At 34.9% G+C, this 16,719-nt stretch overlaps 2 protein-coding genes across 3 annotated transcripts in view; one reads left to right on the forward strand and one right to left on the reverse strand.

Moving 5' to 3' along the window:
* Positions 1-16,719, reverse strand: part of LOC136818438 (uveal autoantigen with coiled-coil domains and ankyrin repeats protein-like) — a 221,249-nt gene that overhangs the window by 30,059 nt on the left and 174,471 nt on the right. The window lies entirely within an intron of this gene.
* Positions 8,669-14,551, forward strand: LOC136818449 (uncharacterized). The gene is made up of 4 exons (XM_067074791.1): positions 8,669-9,046; positions 9,931-10,021; positions 10,424-10,585; positions 14,216-14,551. The coding sequence occupies exons 1-4, from the start codon at positions 8,753-8,755 to the stop codon at positions 14,527-14,529; spliced, it is 861 nt and encodes a 286-aa protein (XP_066930892.1). The 5' UTR covers positions 8,669-8,752; the 3' UTR covers positions 14,530-14,551.

Below are 16,719 nucleotides of genomic sequence, written 5' to 3' on the forward strand. Positions count from 1 at the left end.
TAAGAACATTTAGGCTGAAATTCGTCGAAAATTTACGAACATCGTAAGAACATGCCCAGCCTCAGTTTGGAAAAAAATGACAAGAAATTACAATTTTTCTTCTTTTCAAGCAGTTTTAACCCAACTTAGGCATGGATTTTCTAAAATCGAGAGTCAAATATTGTCCAAATTGTACCAATTTTATATGCTCTTTATTTTGCATGATATTGTCGATTTAGAGTAGTCTGAAAAACTAAGAACGCATTTAAGAACATTTAAGGCTGAAAATTGCTAAAAAAATAAGCACATCCAGGCTAAGCCAAATTTTAAGTGTTCTAATAAAAAAAAAAAAAGTGTATTGAAAGAAGTCTTTATACAGTTTTTTTTCTAGAATTAATACCATACTTGATTTAACATTTTATGAAATACCGTTATCTGTTCAATCTTTTTAAGGCTATTTAGTCTTTTGTTTAATCAATCATTATATTGGATATGTAAGTTCAAATTCCTTCACGTACTGCTACATGAACCCCTTTTATATTTCTGACTATGATGATCGCTTAACAAAGCCATGCTGTGGTCAAGCTTGGCTTTATTGTTTTTAAATTAACTTTTCTACGATGTAAAGTCAGCAAGGGCTTATAGGCCGCAAAAATTAATTAATTTTGCACACTTTTCTAGAGGATTGATTCTTTTGATAGCATAAAAATGCAACAGATTATTCTAAACTAGCAAGTAGCTGTCGCTATGATACTCTGTACCAGAGTGTATCTCACGATTATCGTAGCGTAGTTGTAATGAATTTTGAAATTAGCCGTAGATATTGGGTTTGTGTACAGACAATCGCTATGAATGCAAACGCATTCATAATCGAGAATGAACATTTGAAGGCCGTATTCCACCTGATTGTTTTATTGGAGCGCCTTCCAATATAAGCGCACAGCTAAAGATTTCTATTCGCTGAGCGCTTGTCTCGTTCCTTTGAAACCATTGTGAGCAGCACAATTTCGAAAATATTTTTACACAAAAAAAAAGTCTTATCAAGAGTTATTAATTTGATTCTTATAAAGTAGATGCTTATAAAAACAACAAGACGACTTAAAGTCGAAAATTTCGCATAATACTTGAACATCAACGACGAAGAAGCGTGAAACGTGACTCCTGCAGCATTATGCATTTTAAATGAAGCGTTACACAAAATATAGAGAATGTATTGTACACACAGGTCATAGATACCCTGTTTTTTTTATGAAAAATCTCGATCCATTAAAAAAAAGATTCCTTAAATAATGCACTTAAAGAATTCCACTCTATAAGCCCTATAAAGCGCAAACAAAATCTTTCAATTCAGAATAATTCAGAGAACTGCAATATACTTGAGAAAAATAATTTTTCATTCTTTGATTCCAGAAACCTCATTTTGTGCTTTGATAAAGAGCAACTTGTGATAAAGACTTCTTTCACTTGCGCAAAGTTTATATAAACTTCTTTCTATAAACAGTAGAATTTATCTAAAATTAAGAAAAATGGCTAGTCAGAAAAATCTGTTGTATACTATCTTCGCTTTCTGAAATGAATGATGGCCCACCACCATCAAAATCATTGGACTTTTCCAAAAAAAATTGAATATGGGATATGGGGGGAGGAGGGAGGATATAACATTTTTTTGGAAATTTACCCCCCCCCTTGGACATTGTGACCTTTGATCCCCCGGACAGCAGGTCTAACCCCCCCCCGGACAAGCATCAGTTGACCCCATCAAGAGCAAGTTTACCCCCCCCCAGGACATTGCAAATTTTGTAGATTGTTCACTACCCTCCCTCTCCGGACACTATATCCTCCACCCCTGTCCACCCCCATGTACGGACATTTTCTGGAAGAGCCCATTTAAAGGCAAAAAGCAGTTGAATAGTTGAGCTCCAGCTTCTGGACTAGAAAATGACAGGGTAAAAACTAGCCAACTAGCCAAAAGAAATAATACTCCTCGAGATTAAACTTTGACTCCTTTATAACTGCTTTAAATTGCATCTCATTAAACAAACTCTCCCCAATCTCTTGCCGTTTATCCCGTGAAAAATATATAGGGGGAAGATTCCAGAAAAGTAATAAGAATCTTAGTGCGGAAATGGGAATCTTATACAAACAATGGTACCATGATTCAAAATGAAATTCCTAATTAGCAAAAGGTGTATCAAGCAGTATCAAGATTGGTGAAGTTTGATTGAAGCTTGATTAGTTTGATTTATTACCTTGCCGTCCATTCTTTTTACATTCCAACGGCTTATTAGCAGACACACACACTAAAGCTTAAAGAGCGAGCCAATATCTATCCCCATCGGGGAGGAAAACCTGGAACTTTTACTTACCAAACCAAACTCATCGAACACCAATCAAACTTCATCGGATAAAAAACTATCATCATTAACGAGGGACCGCTGTACATTGTGCGGTGGTGTACGGTGGGGCTGGACTGCTGGATCTAAATGTCCTTTGAACGGCAGTGAAAATAGGTTAATTTTAAATCTGCTGTACACCCTTCCGTACCCATCGTAAATCACCGTACAATGTACGACAGTGTCTGGACAGGGTCGTTTCGATTATACAAAAATGATTGCTGAATTTCAATTGACATGATTTCTAAGAAATACTTGCTAAAACTGACTGTTTGTCACAACTGTTTTCACTATTAACACATAACTATCTGTTGAAAAAAGGAAAATAGATCATACCTGTCAGTGGCGTTGTGGGAAGATTTTTCTGGAGGGGCCAAAGTCAGCAATTTTTTAAAAATGGCGCCCCCCCCTAATTTTCGAAAGTGGTGCCCTCACCCACCAGTTTCTAAACTTTTACTAATTCATTTGCCTAGGCATAATGAGGAAGGAAATATTTAATGGAGAAGAGTAGATATATCTTTGATGAATGGAAAAAGGGAAAAACAGGAAAATTTTTAGAAATCGACTGTCAAGATACCCTAAATCACTAAATAAAAATATACAAATTTGACACTTGCTAGAGTGAAAAGAAACTTAAAGAAACAATATGTAATGCGAGCGAAGCGAGCGGAAAAACTGATGGTTCATGACTTCAATATTGTTGTCAGCAAATTAGTCTTGGGGCGCAGTTAGATTTTCATTTAATAATTATGCTATATTGTACAAAAAAACTTGTAAAATACCTAGATTGCAAAGAAGTTACCAATTAACTTTATTGCGAGCGAAGCGAGCGAAAAAAATGCAAGTATTTTAAAATTATCTCAGTAAAATTGGTCCTGGGCGCAATTTAAGGCTTGATTGATTGATGATTTTTAAGATTGGGGCGTTTAGAAAATCTCTTTTGGCGCCCCTTGTTCTTCGGCGCCCCTTCAAAAAAGCTCCGCTGGGGGGGCCATGGCCCCCCCCGGCCCCCCCTGCCACAACGCCACTGATACCTGTGCTGTTTTTGTAATTTTGGTGAAGAAGAGAAGAAAGAGGAGGGTATAATGATGTTGTTGTTGTGGAAAATTAACTCTCTTTGTACTACTTACTGACCATGATCAATTTATTGGTGCATTCACTAACTACACAAACATGAAATACTTAGTAGTAAACACTCTACAAAAGACCAGAAAACATGATAAAAATTTATACAGCAGCAGCAAGTTTCCAAGTTTCAAAAGTAGCTTCAAAAGTATGTGCAACTGAACTGTGCAATCATAGTCATTATAAAAAAACATATAATGACTATGGTCAGTCAGGAACAGTCTCCTGATTAGGAGACGGGTGTAATTATCTCGTGAACGAGCAAACTGCGCATGATCTGATTGCTCCCAATGGAAAGAGCACAAAAAATTGATTCTATATGGTGATTTTCAGAAAAATCCACCGGTGGAATCAATCACAATTCTAATAATCCATAAGAACCAATCAGAAGTAAGAATCTGTCTTCTGAACAAAAGCGTCTCAAAAAGAAAAATGGCGGACATGAAAAAAATCAAGACGGGCTTCCTTGTAGTGCTTTATATTAGGATTGTGATCGATTGCACCGTGAAATTTTGATAATTTTTTTAAAACTTTACTAATTCGAGGCTGCTCTTTCCATTAAAACTAGTTTCAAAATGCGCGGAAAAGCCTAAAGCCCTTAAAATTGAGATCGAAGTTTTATGTCTCCTAATTAGGAGACGGGTCTCCTAATCAAGCGACCCCAAGCGACCTACATGTCTCCTAATCAGGAGACGTCTCCTAATCAGGAGGCGTCTCCTAATAAGGCGACTGTTCCTGACTGATGGTGCAATCAAGCAGCCATTAAAAAGTGCACATGATGAATGTTTACAAAGGAATTACAAAGGGTTGGTTACACTTCTTGCGCTAGCGTATTTTATTCATTTTGAAAAGCCCTGTTTTTTATCACTTTTTATCTTTGTGAGTGAGTCCACCTTTCGAATATTGGCAGTAGTACGCCCGCAGCCAAACGCCCACGCCATAATTTGCGCCCCAAAAATTTTCTCGATAGACACGCAGAATGACGATCGTAATACTTTCGCTATGCGAAATTAATAAACATGCTCATATTGTGCACTGTCCCTTTCTTACTTTATTAGAACTAATTACCGAAAGGTATATGGCTGTTTATCAAGAGTTATTGATTTGATTCTTATTAAATAGATGTTTATAAGAAAAATAAATATGCTCATATTGTGCACTGTCCCTGCTTTACTTTGTAAGAACTGAAACGTAAAAATCAATACAAGTCGCAATAAAATAGATAAAGCAATAGGTGCGCGCGAACATTTTTTAACCGCGGCGGCCCGCTCAAAATCGGAAGAAACATCAACAACATCATGAACTTTGTCATTTGAGTGTTTTGAACTAAAAAATGGGGAACTAGTCAAAGTGTACAAAAAGCTGGTAATTCGAATCCTAAAAAGGGAATTTTCTCGACCCTCATTTTGATAACAGTTTTTGTCAAGACTTGCCAAACGTTATGATCTTTTGGTTTGAATATCTTTTTTCATTTCTTACAAAGCTTTTTTCGAATCCTAAATCTGAATCCGAACCCTTGAATCTACCATAACAATAAAAAACATACCTTTTACTGTTAAAAAGCTCCTTCAATGAAGTTTTTTACCCCCTGCTTAAATAAATTTAATTACTTTATACCTATTTCACATATTAAAAAAAACTTCTAAATCTGATATCACTCCAAAACCTAGAAAGAAGGCGTAAGATTTTAATGAGAGAGAAGAGAAGGGGATTATATGTAACAATATCATTTCCTTATTTGGAAATTAAAGAGGTAAGACCATACCTTTTTCGTAACTTTTTATATAAATTGTGGTATTTTAAACCATCATCTAAATCCTTTTAAATCCTGTTAAATCCATTATGTAAATCTTTTAGAGATCTACATATATATGATATTTTTGTATCTCCGAATTCCATCACGTAATGCTTGCTGATAAGCCATGCTGTGGTCAAGTTTGGTTTTACTATTACTAATTAATTCTTTAAATGCCAAGCTAAAAATCATAGAAATCATCATTTTTGGTCTAATTTGTAGAAATTGTATTGTGTTTCTTGGTCAAGTATAAGAAAATTCAAAAGTGAGTCTTTCCAGCGAGAATTTTAAATTATAAGCCAAAAAGTCAAAAAATGCAAAAAATTTACAAAAGCAGATTATATTGAGACAGACTTTAAACGAGCTCACACCACTCCAATGTCCTCCCCTGGAGATTTTTGTAGTCAAAAAAAATCTCGCCTCGAGTAAAGCAATCCCACCTCGCAAAACGCCACAATTTACCCCGGGGAGGGGGTACTAGGGTTGCGAGATGACGGGGACGTGCCACCCGACTTTTGATCCTCGTACCCATAGCGGGACTAAAACTAAAAAAAGAGGAAAAAATTACGAACGACTTTCAACACTAACAGTTCATTGAAAAAGTCTGAAAATTATTATTTTTGATATTAAACATTGTATGTAACTAACGTACAAGAGCAATTAACGAAAAACAAAAATGGAAGTTTTTCATACAAATAACTTTGTGCAGATTTATATAAACAAAATAATTTAAATTTTTTTATCCGTGTTAAAGTCATAAATGTTTCAAACCCAGTTAGATATAATTTAAAATCCAAAATCATCTTCTTCTCCTACTACCACGATCTTTTCTGCATTTGTTTGGATCTGTTTCTTCTTCTCTTCTGTAATAGGTGCAATCGCCCTTATCTCTGTATCGATTGCTGATGTTTTCTTTTGATAGTTAAAAAGAAAAGCATGGTACTGCTTATCGTTGAAGCTCTTGATTTGATATTGAGCCTTCATGCATTCTATAGATATCTCACTTCTCTTCAAAGCTCTTGATTGCTCATCATCTACATCTCCTTTAAGAATCGGATATTCAAACTTCAGGCACAGTGGCATGATATATCCGGCTAGATGTTTGACAACATGGTTGAATTTAGCAGATTGGAAAGCTGTTTGGTAGACATTCTCCTTTGCCATATTGCTGATGGATTCCCATTGAGAAACTTTTTCTGTTTTTTCAACAAACTTATTTAACTTTATTTATGGTTGAATTGATCAGATTTGACATGCTGATAAAAAACATGAAAAGCTCGGTCAATGATTGCTTTATTTGGTTTTTTAATAATTCCATTATTCTAACAACCATATTTCTTTCTTTGGACTTTATCTGTCTTATCTGAAAAATCTCTTCAATCACGTTAATGACATGTTCAAACTCTCTACCAACTTCATCGCTTTTGGTACGAGTGTCGTCGGCAACTTTTTTGATGGCTTTCAGTTTGATTGGGAGGAAATCTTGGACATCCTCTGGTGACGATTGGGGACTTAACAATACCGTTAATGCCATCTTCATTAAACCTGGCACCTAAATTTTTGAAGATAAAAAGAAGAAATATGTTTTATCACTATCGTTTATTTAAGGAATAAAACTTACCCACAAGAACCACATTTGCTATAAAATTCCTTCTTAAAAATTAAAATACCTTTATCCAGAAAAAGTCACCATTTTTACCTAGGTATCCATAGGAGCAAATTATACCCTCTTTTTAATTCGAGCTTAAGCGGGAAAGGGGGGTTGTACTTTTACGGTGTGACGGGATTGGCCCTTTTTTAGTACGGTATTACGGGATTTGACGAAAAAAGAGACGGGAAAACGGTATTTTTAAATCAGACGGTGACGGTATTTAGGTACATTTTTGCCCTGTACAAGCCGGTGGGACGGTGTTATTATTTTTTCAATTTTCGGGATTCCGGGATTCAGCAAAAATTTTGACGAGGAAACCGTATTTCGAACCCCTACACCCCCCCCCCCGGAAATACAACTAAGACATTCTAAAGGGTTTCTCTTTGTAAGGGTCTGAGAATTCTGGAAAGACTACACAATGACAGAATTTTAATTTTATTTATGAGGTTCTTTATATGATGGGACATATTGGAGTACGTGTTAGTGAACCCGTAATGGACTCTGATTGTTATCAGAAAACCCGTTTTATAGGTAGTAGTGTACTTGATATATAAGTGTTACTTTTATAACACATGTTACGGCATGATTTTAGTTTCTACTATGATATAATATCGTTCGCTCTGTTTTCCTTATCGTACCAAACTTTTATCAAATTCAATCCTTTAGCGTGCTAGACTAATAACTGCATTACCTTTTGGCAGGTAACACGGTGGTACTCCATGTTTGGTTCAGCTTTTGTGAGTGTATTGTAACAAGCATGAGAAACTTCCATTAGAGCAGAACGCATTGAATTCGGGTTGGACAATAAATGGTAATCATCTCCAGGCAAGTCTCCACTTCTCACGAAATCAATATCATTTGCTGTTACATCTGCACATAGTTGTCGCAGCATGTTGAAGACAGAGGCAACACCTGAGACTTGTTCTAACATTCTGTCAAAAGGTTGCATGAGATATGAGAGTTCGTCTAGCCAGGGAAATGATAGGGTGAAGAAGAATGAACCAATTTGAATATAAGCTGTTTTTAAATCAAAATTTCATCTTTTGCTTTGAATATCTTGGCTTGATGGATTTTCTCGGACTTGCGTTTATCCTTTATTGGTCTAAATTATCAGTTGGTCATGGATAACCCAAAGATCCTGGGGCTTAATCAGAAAATCACCTGATAAAAGCGACGCCTTCAGGGCTAAACTCCTCCCTCATCAATAAAAAGAGATCAGGCATGGGGACGAGCTTTGCTTTATTAATATAAAATATAATTCGATATCAATTCAATGTTAAATATTTACACATAATATTTGATAAGTTTATCAAAATCAAATCAAAATATGGGCTGAGAAATTTATAAATTTTACACATTTGTCACACCTTGAACATCACTTTATGAAACAATACAAAGTTAATACAAAATTAGTAAATTGTACTGAGTTGCGATGTCAAAAACAAAAATGATTCTCATTGTTTTAATACACTTTTTTTTTTATAAGAACATCCAAAATTCTTGAAGCCTTCGAATTTTCTTAACTTTTTTTAAGTTTTTGTTCTTAGCATTTTGTCCAGCGAAGCCTTATGTTCTTATATAGTTTGTTCTTATAAAAAAACATGTAGTCATGAATTCATGCAGTCGCTTGGTAAAAAGTTAATATATTTTCTTCTCTACATCAAATTACTGTTATATTGCGAAACTTGCAAGTATATGAAATATAACTAGTATCAAAATCAAAAATTTAAAAATTAAAGGGAAATTATACCATGGACAAATCATATAAATTAAACTTTTAGTAAATTCTAAAAAGCATTTTCTGTTGGTATGATTTTTATAATTTTTTTGAGTTATTCGACATTTTATATGGTCTATTCACAAGATGGGCAATATTTTGGCGTCACAGACAACATGAAAATTCTTGTTGATCAAAATTCAGTATTGGATACTTTAACAGCAGATTCAATTTTGATTTGTTCACATCGTTGTCAGTTACATAGTGAATGTAAGAACGCCAATTATATGGCAGAAACTGGTGAATGTCAATTACTAGTGGAAATTGACGATCGTGATATCAATCAACAATCCGAAGACGCCGAAGGATTCATCAAGCTGACAAAGGTATATCAATTTCTTTCATATCGGTGCAAACAGAAATTAAAGGTTTTATACTATATGCCTATCAAATCAAACATAGTCCCTTTCCTTTAAAAAACCCTGATTTGGTAACTGCTATTGTGGAAGCTTCTTCTTCCTCAATTGACGCAGTTTTTGATCACGTTACCAAATACTCCGCATGGGATTGGTTCGAAACTTAAACACATGATGAAAAAAGTGAGCAAAACAAACTGGTTTCTCAAGGCAAGTGTAAGTTAAAACCATAGTTAATCGTAGAAGGAAAATAATAGACTTCCAGACCGGGGTTTTTTATATGGACTTTGATTCAAATGAAGACAATTCTAACTAGATTAAGTTTCTAGATACCCTGGTGAAACCCGGCCCCGTTTGCCAAAATTTTATCATCGTAGGAAAAGATACCCTGCAATATCAGCCCCACAGGAAAATTGACTTTGATTTCATCCACATTGAAAATTCGATTTAAAGAATTGCACTCCAAAACCATCCCAACTTGAATTTTTAGCTTTGAAAGAATAGAATTTATCCATACTCTTAGGTGCCAAATACCCCCCCCCCCCCCGCTTGTTAATTTTTCGAAAATTCTCCTACCCCCCGGACCTTATTAGGACCCCTCCCCATTTATCAACTTTTAAGAATATTTTCAGTTAGCAAGAAGAAGTCGCCTTATTTTGCTCCAAAAGGCCTGATTTTAGCCTATATTTACCTTATTTTTGGGTTTGCAGAAGTACAATCTCCAACCCCCCGGCAATTAGGTCGCCCCTTCCCTGTTTATTTGGCACCTAAAAGTACTCATGCTCTTGGAAAAACTTCTAACGGGGTATCGGAACAGATTTATGATATTATCAAATTCTTTATTTTTTTGACAGTTTCAATGCAGTTCGGATTCTTCTGAAGATACCGAAAGTTCTTCTTCAAATGGAATCACCAAAACAGATGATAAAGTTTCTTTTACATCAGGTGTGTAGAGTATCCATGGTCTTGATTTTTCAAAAACTTGAAACCCTTTTTTCATACACACGGTGACACGCCTATATTTAGATACTATAAGACACTGCCAGTCTCCAATGGATTTGAAAATCCCTATCTATTGAAATTGGGAATGTACCTTATCGGGGTAAAATTTCGTTACCTAGAGGCATTTTCGTCGCTTTCCCCCAACCAAAATTTCAAATTCGTCACTTTTCCCCGACGAAATTTACAATTTGTGTCTTAAACTTTAAGAGCTCGTTTACGAATTTAATAATACTCTATGTACTTTAGGACACTTTTTCAGCTTCTAAACGTACTCAAATTTCCTCATGGGCCACCCGGTAGACAAAAACAAAATTTTAAATGAACACAATTTCACCATTATTTTAGAGATAACACCTGAGAATGGAAAATTGCTTGGATCATTCCCAAAACAAACAAAAAGCTGGAAAATAGAGATGGACATAAAAGTGCTTTCAACTGGAACTTCAACGAGTACTAACATATTGCGTATGGTTGAGAAAGAAAGTGGCTCACTATTGAATAATCCAGGTAAGACCACCCTGTGTCCCCTGATGTCGCAGAGTTCGGTAGGACTTCAGCACCACTACACGTTTTTCTATAAGAACATCCAAAAATTTTTAAAACCTTTGGATATTCTTAACTTTTGGAGTCTTAAGGCTAAAAATGTTCTTAATATGTTCTAATTTTGACAAATTATGAGCATTTTTGGCCATTTTCCTAAGAAGTCGGGTGTTTTGGAGTCCCCAAAGCCTTAAAATGTTCTTAACTCGTTCTTAACATTTCGGTGAAGCCTTATGTTCTTATATAGTTTGTTCTTATAAAAAACGTGTAGACAGTTTAGCCAAACCTTCGTCCCTGTTAGGAAATTAACTCTTATTTCATCTCAATTTGAAATTCAATAGAAAAATATACTCACTGACCTTTATATATCCCTGGACCAAGTTACTCAATGCCGGCCAAGCAAAATATTATGATCGGAGTTTTTTTTTAATTGGTACCCGCGGAGAGAGCGCTAGATCTAGTTTCGCTAGTAAACTAATGATGTAGTGCCGTTTGTCGTTAGGCAAAGTTTCAAACACTACAATGACTTCTTTGTGGGTACCAACTTTCAAAATAAACTTCGATCAAAGATGGCGGATATAGCTTGGTCCAGGGATATATAAAGGTCAGTGGTTATACTATAAAACCATCCCCAGTGAATCTTTTGAGCTTCTTGTTAGCTTGGGACAATATCATCCCTATTTAGATTTCGATAAATTTTTATCCCCACTGTGGAAAAAAATGTTCCACCGGTGCACAAAGAAAAGGGGCGCGTGTGACATGTAACCATTCTGTGTCTTAGCAGTAAAATTCTTCCGTTGGGTAAGGAAAACGAGAGTTTCTAAACATCGACCAGAAATGGCGACCACGACCATCGACCATGACCGGCGACCAGATAAATTTGGATTATCAAGTTTATCTGCTCTCTCCACCGTAGAGAATGTTTAAATCAAGTCCTCAGAATACAAAAAAGTGACCTTTGAATTAAGCAGTCATTTTCTTGACAAAGTGACACTATTTGACAAAAATATTGACAGGGTATGCCGGCCATTCTGTAGCAATATTCAATCTTTCGAATATTTAGTTCAATCCAATCCCCATATTTAGTTCAATCCCTATATTTCGTTCAATCCAATCCCAATATTTTATTCAACCCCTATATTTCGTTCAATCCAATCCCGATATTTTATTCAATCCAATCCCGATATTTCATTCAATCTTTTTTTTAATTCAATCTTTTTTTTCATTCAATCTTTTTTTTTATTCAATCTTTTTTTTATTCAATCTTTTTTTTTTTATTCAATCTTTTTTTCATTCAATCTTTTTTTTTTATTCAATCTTTTTTTTATTCAATCTTTTTTTTTATTCAAGGCGTATTAACATCACTCCAGAATGTTCCTAATGATGAGGAGGAGCTGTTGTATCAATGCCATCGTGTTGACGAGCTTTTAAGATTATTAAGACATAGTATATATTAATATTAATATTAGTAATAGTATTATTTATCTGACTTAGAGAACGATGCGATCTCCTAACATCCCTAACATACTTGAGTCAGATCCGACTAAACTTTTACGTCTTAAATCACTTCAAACCATGTGGAAACTGCATTAGGGAGATAATAATTACGCTCGTACCCAGGAAGATTGAATGAAAAATAAAGATTGAAAAAAAAAAAGATTGAATAAAAAAAAAAGATTGAATAAAAAAAAAGATTGAATAAAAAAAAGATTGAATAAAAAAAAGATTGAATGAAAAAAGATTGAATTAAAAAAAATATTGAAAAAAAAGATTGAATGAAATATCGGGATTGGATTGAATGAAATATCGGGATTGGATTGAATAAAATATAGGGATTGGATTGAATGAAATATTGGGATTGGATTGAACGAAATATAGGGATTGAACTAAATATGGGGATTGGATTGAACTAAATATCGGCATTAAGGATTGGATTGAACTAAATATTCGAAAGATTGAATATTGCTACAGAATGGCCGGCATACAGGGTCATTAAGTATGATGTTTGTAAGCTTTGTTACTTTGATTATGCTGAATGAGATGCCTTTAGTATGAATAGATAGAACTTATCAGGAGGAAAACATTATAAAGGCCAGTTTTAGAGATATGAATCTAATCAATTATTTTATTGTCTTAATGCTGACAAAATGACTAATTTCGACAGAAATAACAATCTGATGATGAATACAAAGCTTCTCTAAACCATTTTCAAAAAATTATGTGCCACCAATTATTTTGATGCTGATAATACAAAAGGATATAAATGGAAACCATAATCAAGCTCCAAGAGCGTCGAACTGGCTGTTTTACGTATTCGACACGTAGCTTTAAATAGATGAGACAGGGGTGAGCTTACTCTTCAATATGATATATATTCAATTGATTTATAAAATGTATCAAAAGAAATTCTAAGCTCGCCCGATGAAAGAAGAATTTTTAGTAGAACTCAAGTTTGCTCTGAACATTCTAATTATCAGTATTGAAGATTCTAACCTTTTAATATACGAAAATTTAGATAAAACTTCGTCCACGAAACAAGTTTATGTTCCATTTCGTTATCCGTTCAATTTTGTTTTGAAAAGATATTTTCTCAAGCCAGAAAATGAAAATTTCTTTATAAGCACACACGATTTCAGACTCAATTTGTAGACATAAAGTCGCTGGAGAATTTTGGAGGAAAGTATCAACCAATAGAGTTCACCTTAAAGAAAACATTGATCGAAAAATCTTATCATTTGATGAAGGATTGTCAAGTTTACAGGCCTTTTTTTAGTCCAAATATTTTCTTACACTGATGTCAGAAACAATGAATCTCGTCTCATCTAATTTCTAAAGCTTAAATGAGCCAATAAAATTTCACCTATAGATAAAAGAGCTCATTAAAAATGCACGATATGTAAGATTATGAGCATGCATACATCGTAACTTTTTTAATCGTAGGGCGAGCTTGGTTACAATAGCATTCTTCTTCTGTTTTTTTATACTTCTATGGAGAAACACTCTACGTTGGAGAATGGGGAAAACTTGACAACCCAAATTTATCTGGTCGCCGGACGTGGTCGCCGGTCGTGGTCGTCATTTCTGGTCGACGTTTAGAAACTCCCAAGGAAAACCTTTTAACAGAAAACCTTTTTGGACAGATAATAAGTTGAGTTCTTTGGGAATGAACCTCCTGCAACCACGACCCTTTGAGAGACTAAATATTTGCAAAATAGTTACCTTTAGAGAGATAGAATAGGCGAGAGGCGATCCTTAGAAAGACAAATTTCGAAAATTTTTCTTGATGGGACCCAAAGGGGGAAATCAAGACCCTCGGAGGGACTATTTTGACGTTTTACTGTTTCTGCAACCCTTTAAATGTTTTAGATTAAGGTGAAAGAACGAGGTCCGCAAAACACTCCTACTTAAATCTTGTTGCTTTGATTTTCTTTTTGTATTTGAAAAACACGTGTATATTTTTCACATCACTAGCACTTTTTTGTTCTATTTCATCCTAGTTTAATATTCGAGGAGATCTTAGTCCAAATTAGATTTTAATGTGAACTGCTAAAGCCAGAATATACAACTATTTCAAACTTTGAATCTTCTATTCTTTAGGACTCATGTTGCATAAGAGTTCACCAGATGTCATGCTCAAATTAGCAACTGATGGACAGCCGAATAAAAGCCTTGGTAAAGTTGCGACCTTAAAACTAAATCAATTCGTTCACCTATCAATCAAGGTTGAAAGAGATCTTATAAAAACAAACCATCATAAATTAACCGTGCATGTAGATTTTGTCCAATCGTTTGAACGTATTCACAGTCATGCAGAAACATATGTCGATGTAGAATTATATTTCTCCTCTGGTTCTTCAAAGGCTGCTAATGTTGTTGTCAAAAACTTTGTCTTTGAAAATTTGGGAGAATGAAATGATATGAAGCACCAAAATCAAGTGATACGTAATAGTTATCGGACAGTTGCGAGTACAATATGGGATATGCGAGTACAAAATATACGGAAAATCCGGAACGAGTGAAATATTTTCATATTGTACGAGAAAATGTCTGATAACTGCTTTATCGGTGACCCAAAAAAATGCACCTTTTTGTGTTGGAAAAAAGCGCAGGGCACTTTTGTAGCAAATCGAGGTTAGATTGCTGCTACCGCTACAATGTAACAACATCTTTTCATCAATTTATATTTTGTACATGTAAAATACAAGATATATTGTACTCTTTTTAACCAATCAGATTGCAGATATTTTTTGGATCGCCGATAAAGAGTTATATTTCTCCTCTGGGTCTTCAAAGGCTGCTAATGTTGTTGTCAAAAACTTTGTTCTTGGAAATTTGGGAGAATGAGATAATATGAAGCACCAAAATCAAGCGATAACTATAAACATAAACATTGGAATCCAGTCGCTTTCACTTTCGTTTACAAGCACGTATCGAGTGCTTTTGCTGGACAACCAGTTCAGATCGTCACATTCGCCTGATAAGGCGAATGGGATATTGCTCTAAAGGGATACCTTTAGAGCAAGAGTGTGGTGTGAGCAGAATGAATGATGATCTGTTACGAGATTAATAAATTACGGATAATTATTGCTTATCGGCGATCAAAAAAAAAATCTGTAGTCTGATTGATTAAAAAGAGTACAATATATCTTGTACTTTACATGTACAAAATATAAATTGACGAAAAGGTGTTGTTGCATTGTAGCGATATCGGCAATCTGACGTCACTTTGCTACAAAAGTGTCCTGCGCTTTTTTTCAACACAAAATGTGCATTTTTTGGGTCATCACCGATAAACCAGTTATCAAAAATTATCTCGTACAATATGGAATTATTTCACTTGTTAACTGTACCCGAACAGTCCCTTGTTTCACGCTACACAAACTTGAGGAGAGCTGAGACGAACAGTATTGCACACATGGCACTGGTCTCGACGAGACGATTGGATGCCACGAGCGTTGAACTGCTTCCAAGTATTCCAAGAACTTCCATGAGTATTATTACGCATCTTCTTTTTATGCTTTGTTAAAAATGACAAGTTGGTTTAGGAAAGTTTTGGACAATGTAATCAAAGACATTTTCAGAATTTAAAGGTTTTGTTTTTAAATAAGAGCAACAGATATGAGCATGGATTTATCATAGAACTCTGGATAAACATCAAATAAAACGGTGGAGAGCGAACTATTGTCTTTCCATTGTTTCAGAAAACAATTGATGTTCTAGCTTTGTCCGCAAAGGACAACTATCATGGCGGCTCGAAGGTCCCTGATTTTGAAAAATGATTAATTGTCCCATTTCTAAAAAGTCCTGTAACTTCTTGTTTTTGTATATTTACCGGATGCAAATTTGAAAATGAAAGCAAGAAAGCTTAACGAATACATTTATGAAATTAAATGTGAAAAAACTTCATCAAACAAGAAAAATTGAGTAAAAAGCCTAGAATGACGCTGAAAATAAGGTTGGCAATATCTTTCCAATTTTTTCCTGGGAAGAGCTAGGATTGACATATGTTAGAATGGAGTATCTTGGCTTCATAGTGATATGAAAATCTTTTGGAGGCACGCGGTGGCACGGTGGTTTTGGAGAGGTGGAAGTTTGAAATTTTCTGGTGTCAACATTCAATTTCTTATACATAGCATGTTTGTCGCATCTTTCTCACAGCTTGAAACGTCATAACGACATATCATTAGCAATCAATTTGATGCATTTGACTCTCTTGAGAGATCTTTAAGTCTCATTTGGGAATTGTATAGCTGTGTTTTGATGAAAAATGCAACAAAAAGATTTACGAAAAATTATTAGTGAATGGATGAGGGTGAACAATAATGTCATTACTGCGGACAAGGCTAGAACATGAGAAATCGATGAAAAACCAGCTCGTTGTGTATCCAGAGTTCTATGATAAATCCATGATATGAGTGAGTTTTACTTCCGTATGCTTTTCACACTGGATTGACGCGGATGTGGAGCAAGATTGGTCAGAAAGAGGAAAAGAAAAACATTTTTTTGTTTGTATCAGCACAATATAACAATAGGTAGACACTGTCCTGATATGAAAAGTTACACCTAAGCTACACCTAATTATTTTTTACTGCATGGCTTTT

Source organism: Clytia hemisphaerica, unplaced genomic scaffold (genome assembly GCF_902728285.1).
Source record: "Clytia hemisphaerica strain Z4C2 unplaced genomic scaffold, Clytia hemisphaerica genome assembly, whole genome shotgun sequence".
Classification (NCBI taxonomy): domain Eukaryota; kingdom Metazoa; phylum Cnidaria; class Hydrozoa; order Leptothecata; family Clytiidae; genus Clytia; species Clytia hemisphaerica.

Excerpts from the sequence above, each read along its gene's own strand:
- LOC136818449 (XM_067074791.1), top strand. The coding sequence starts at position 8,753 with ATGATTTTTATAATTTTTTTGAGTTATTCGACATTTTATATGGTCTAT. Across the intron at positions 9,047-9,930 it reads GATTCATCAAGCTGACAAAG|TTTCAATGCAGTTCGGATTC; the intron begins GTATATCAATTT and ends TTTTTTTGACAG. Across the intron at positions 10,586-14,215 it reads CTCACTATTGAATAATCCAG|GACTCATGTTGCATAAGAGT; the intron begins GTAAGACCACCC and ends TCTATTCTTTAG.